The sequence below is a fragment of the Bison bison genome, unplaced genomic scaffold, assembly GCF_000754665.1.
Source record: "Bison bison bison isolate TAMUID 2011002044 unplaced genomic scaffold, Bison_UMD1.0 scf7180017864068, whole genome shotgun sequence".
Lineage (NCBI taxonomy): Eukaryota > Metazoa > Chordata > Mammalia > Artiodactyla > Bovidae > Bison > Bison bison.
The window spans coordinates 2,915,407-2,920,343 of NW_011494640.1; the positions used below are offsets into that span (position 1 = coordinate 2,915,407).

General features: G+C 51.1%; 1 protein-coding gene across 1 annotated transcript in view; it reads left to right on the top strand.

Annotated features, from left to right (window-relative positions):
* Positions 1–41: 41 nt before the first annotated feature.
* The window catches only part of AZIN2 (antizyme inhibitor 2), a 39,967-nt gene continuing 35,071 nt past the window's right edge, over positions 42–4,937 (top strand). Inside the window, exons 1-4 of the mRNA XM_010836941.1 lie at positions 42–128; positions 221–338; positions 946–1,123; positions 2,967–3,140. Of these exons, the coding sequence (XP_010835243.1) occupies positions 1,019–1,123; positions 2,967–3,140 (279 nt within the window). The 5' untranslated portion in view covers positions 42–128; positions 221–338; positions 946–1,018. The remainder of the gene's footprint in view (positions 129–220; positions 339–945; positions 1,124–2,966; positions 3,141–4,937) is intronic.

The window sequence follows — 4,937 nt, forward strand, 5'->3', positions numbered from 1 at the left end:
AGCTGCTGGGCGGGCGGGGCGCAGGCCGCGGGGCCCGAGCCGGGGGGAGCGAGCGAGCGGAGGCGCGGAGGATCCGATTCACTCGCTGGGGAGACCTATGGGCCGAAGCCGTGTAAATGCGTTTTAAGGCGAGTGCGGGGAGACCCTCGGGGAGCCTCGGGAGCGGGCGCTCTCGGCTCCGATGCTGACCTGCTCTCTGGCTACTCTTGCCTCCTCTCAGCAGGGGCCTCGGCTCCGCAACTGCCACTCCTCGGGGTGTTGCACAGGTTTCGAGGTCACCGGCGACCCCCCCTAGCAGCGCGCCTGGCTCTGGCCCCCGCGAAGGAGCACGGGGCTTGGTAAGGGGGTTTTGTGGGGGCGGGACCTCGGCTGTGCACTCAGGAGGGCTCACCAGGACAGAATCTCAGTCCGCGGCCCCCACCCACCATGTGGAGCTCCTATGCATGCTTAGAATCCTAGCACATCAGGACCAGCCCGCCCCCGACTTTACAAACGGTGAAAGTAGACTCTGAGAGGGGGTCGGGCATATCCAGGGTCAGAGAGAGAGCTGAGACTCCTTGGTGGAGCCACCTGCAGCCACTTTAACTGGGCGTGGTCACGATAGGGGGGGGCACCTGGAAACTTCTCCCCTCGATTGTTCTGCCCTTTCCCTCTCATTCTTTCCCTTTTAACCAAAACCCTAATTTCAGAACTGGAAAGGATCACCAAAGCAATTTATCCATTTTACAGATGGGGAAACTGAGGCTCGGAGAGGCAATGACATCTAGGCATATAATACCTTGTCCCAGGCCAGAAGTCCTGATCGTCCTCACTTTCCTCAGTGAGCCTAAGCTCCCCAGGCTTGTGCTGGGGGCAGGGTGTGACAGGACTGGGTGCCCTGGCTTGGGGAGGGGAGGGGCGCAGCTGAGGCCAGTCCCCCAGCCGTCCCTCACTCTCCTCCCGCAGTGTATTGCATACTTTCTAAGGCGGCCGGAGGCAGCGGCAACTCCATCCAGCCCATCGGGTCCTCCCCCTCGGCATGGCTGGCTACCTGAGAGAAACGGACTTTGTGATGGTGGAGGAGGGTTTCAGCACCCGAGACCTGCTGGAGGAGCTCACTCTGGGGGCCTCACAGGCCACCACGGTGAGGGTCTGGGGGTGGGGGTGGGACCTCTATTCTCACAGCAGGCTCAGCTGCCCCCTAGGGCCCTCATCTGGTTCTTTTCACTCTTTTGGTATTCTATCCTTGCTGTATGCAAGAGAACGGCTCATTTCATCTGCAAATTCCTGGTCCTTGCCCCAATCCTGCCCCTCCTGTGTCCTCCACTTTCATGAACAACACTACCATCATCTACCCAGCCCTCTAAGTCAGAAACCTGGGAATCCTCACTTTCTCTCCCACACCTGGGCACCACAAGTTCTGTAAATTCAGCCTCCTTAAATTATCCTTCAGGGTGCAGGAGACATAAGAGATAAGGGTTAAATCCCTGGGTCAGGAAGATCCTCTGGAGGAGGGCATGGCAACCCACTTCAGTATTCTTGCCTGGAGAATCCCCATGGACAGAGGAGTCTGGAGGGCTACAGTCCATAGGGTCGCAGAGCCAGACACAACTGAAGGGACTTAGCACGCACACACGTGCTCTTCTGGAACCTCACTTTGTAGTTTAGGCCTCATCTCTTGATAACCCCCCTAAACTTTTCCCTGCCTCATCCCACCCCCTCCAACTTTATCACAGCCCTGCTCAAAATCTAAATTCTTTGGCAGTTTCCCACTGCCTACAGGATCCAAGTCAGAACCCCTCTGCCTTCATAGCCCCATTTCTGGCTTTTCCCAGGGTATGTATCGTGCTCCATCTGAACTGAACTACTCTGCTCATATTCCCCAATGATTCCATGTGCTCCATTATCACTCTGTTGTCCAGGCTGTTCCTTCAGCATGGAACACCCTTCTCCCAGCCTCTCTGCCTCTTACCTGTTTCTGCTGCTACTGCTAAGTCGCTTTAGTCATGTCTGACTCTGTGCGACCCCGTAGACGGAAGCCCACGAAGCTCCCCCATCCCTGGGATTCTCCAGGCAAGAACACTGGAGTGGGTAGCCATTTCCTTCTCCAATACCCGTTTCTACTCTTTACTTATCACTCATCTGTGTCACCTCTTCCTGATTGCCCCAGGCAGGTTTTGTACTTCTCCGGCTGCATTTTGTAGAAACTCCTGCTTAGCATTTCCTGAATGGGCTTGTAATTGCTTGCAGGGTTAGTTCTTGTCCAGACTCAAGGCCCTTTACGGCTAGAGCCCTGTCTGTTCATCTTTGTACCTTATTTAGCATACTTGCATAAATATGCTTGATCAAATGCCAAGTGGGCATCAGTAAAAAGGTGTTGCATAAAAGGGAAACTGAGGCGCAGGAAAGGTTTAAATAATGTAGTCTCACCCATGGCCTCATACACATCCAGCCATCAGCAGACAGTTGTCCACAGGTTTGGGCTGCAGTTCTACAATGGGACTACCTCAAGGCTTCATTGAGTTCCTAAACGTGAAAGCCAGTGGCTGAAGGCCATAGCTTTGGTCTTCAAGGAATTGATCTGGAGGAGAAAGATGTATATATAACCCAGTTCTGATACTTTGGCAACATGTGCAAAATGCAGTGCGAGCATTAAAGGCAGAATTGCCTTATTGGTTTGGGGCAGGTGGCATTTGAGCTGAAACTTGAAGGTAGATTAAGAATTTGCCAGATTCCTACGGGGGCAGGGTATTCTACATGGAGGCGTGGTGACAGTAAAGGCTGGGAGGTGGAAAATGATGGAAGACAGAGCTGGAGTTTGAGCTGCCGTGAGGGGAGGGACTGGAGCTGGATCACAGAACCTTGCACACCCTGTAGGCTTGGGGAGCCCCAGAGAATTTTAGAGCAGGGTACTTGGGGGGAACGTGGGTGGCATGCACTAGCAGGGAGCTGAGTGGGGTCTCATCTTCACCCCTCTTCTTGGACAGGAAGAGGTCGCTGCCTTCTTCGTGGCCGACCTGGGTGCCGTGGTGAGGAAGCACTTCTGCTTTCTGAAGTGCCTGCCTCGAGTCCGATCCTTTTACGCTGTCAAGTGCAACAGCAGCCCGGGCGTGCTGAAGGTCCTGGCCGAGCTGGGGCTGGGCTTCAGCTGTGCCAACAAGGTGAGCCCCTATCCCCTACCTGCAAACTGACTTACTGAATGCTCACACCTGGCCCGATTGCAGCTGCTGCAATCGGGTGGACCAGGGGAGGCAGGAGTGACCTGTGTGGCCCCTGTCCTCTGGGAGGGGCCACCCACTTGGGAGGAGTTTAAGGGATGAGGGAGGAATTTGCCAGCCTTGAAGTTCCGCATTGGAACCACATGTGTCCCTGGGCAGGTGGGTCACCTTTTTAATGGAGATTTTAAAACTTCTTGGCATAGAGCTATATGTGATATTCTTCTAATTAAGACATAACAAAAACATCTTTCTATCATTGGTTTTATTTTTTTCTTTTATAATATTAATGTGTGACTGTATTTTTTTTTTTTAACTAATACTCTTAGAATTTTGTTATTGTTGCCAGTTCTGCTGCCAGGGAGGCCTGGCTTGCTGCGATTCATAGGGTCGAAAAGAGTCAGACATGACTGGGCGACTGATCTGATCTGATCTGATTGTCTTAATTCCCTCCTGCTCTCTTTAGTTAGTTCATTCGCTCAGTCGTGTCCAACTCTTTGCAACCCCATGAATTGCAGCACACCAGGCCTCCCTGTCCATCACCAACTCCTGGAGTTCACACAGATTCATGTGCATCGAGTTGGTGATGCCATCCAGCCATCTCATCCTCTGTCGTCCCCTTCTCCTCCTGCCCCGAATCCCTCCCAACATCAGGGTCTTTTCCAATGAGTCAACTCTTTGCATGAAGTGGCCAAAGTATTGGAGTTTCAGCTTTAGCATCAGTCCTTCCAATGAACACCCAGGACTGATCTCCTTTAGAATGGACTGTTCTCTTTAGATTTGTTTATTTACTATCTCTATTCATTTTACTCCTGCAGTATGCTAGACACTCTGCTAGGTAGGGCTGGCAATGCAGTTCAGTTCAGTTCAGTCACTCATTTGTGTCTGACATTTTGTGACCCCATGAACCGCAGCACGCCAGGCCTCCCTGTCCATCATCAACTCCTGGAGTTTACCAAGACTCAACTCCATTGAGTTGGTGATGCCATCCAACCATCTCATCCTCTGTTGTCCCCTTCTCCTCTTGCCCTCAATCTTTCCCAGCAGCAGGGTCTTTTCAAATGAGTCAGCTCTTCGCATCAGGTGGCCAAAGTATTGGAGCTTCAGCTTCAGCATCAGTCCTTCCAGTGAATATTCAGAATTGATTTTCTTTAGGATTGACTGATTTAATCTCCTTGCAGTCCAAGGAACTCTCAAGAGTCTTCTCCAACACCACAGTTCAAAAGCATCAATTCTTTGGTGCTCAGCTTTCTTTATAGTCCAACTCTCACATCCATACATGAACACTGGAAAAACCATAGCCTTGACTAGACGGATCTTTGTTGACAAATAATGTCTCTGCTTCTTAATATGCTGTCCAGGTTGCTCATAACTTTCCTTCCAAGGAGTAAGGGTCTTTTAATTTCATGGCTGCAATCACCATCTGCAGTGATTTTGGAACCCCCCAAAATAAAGTCAGCCACTGTTTCCACTGTTTCCTCATCTATTTGCCATGAATTGATGGGACCAGATGCCATGATCTTAATTTTCAGAATGTTGAGCTTTAAGCCAACTTTTTCACTCTCCTCTTTTCACTTTCATCAAGAGGCTCTTTAGTTCTTCACTTTCTGCCATAAGGGTGGTGTCATCTGCATATCTGAGGTTATTGATATTTCTCCTGGCAGTCTTGATTCCAGCTTGTGCTTCCTCCAGCCCAGCATTTCTCATGATGTACTCTGCATATAAGTTAAATAAGCAGGGTGA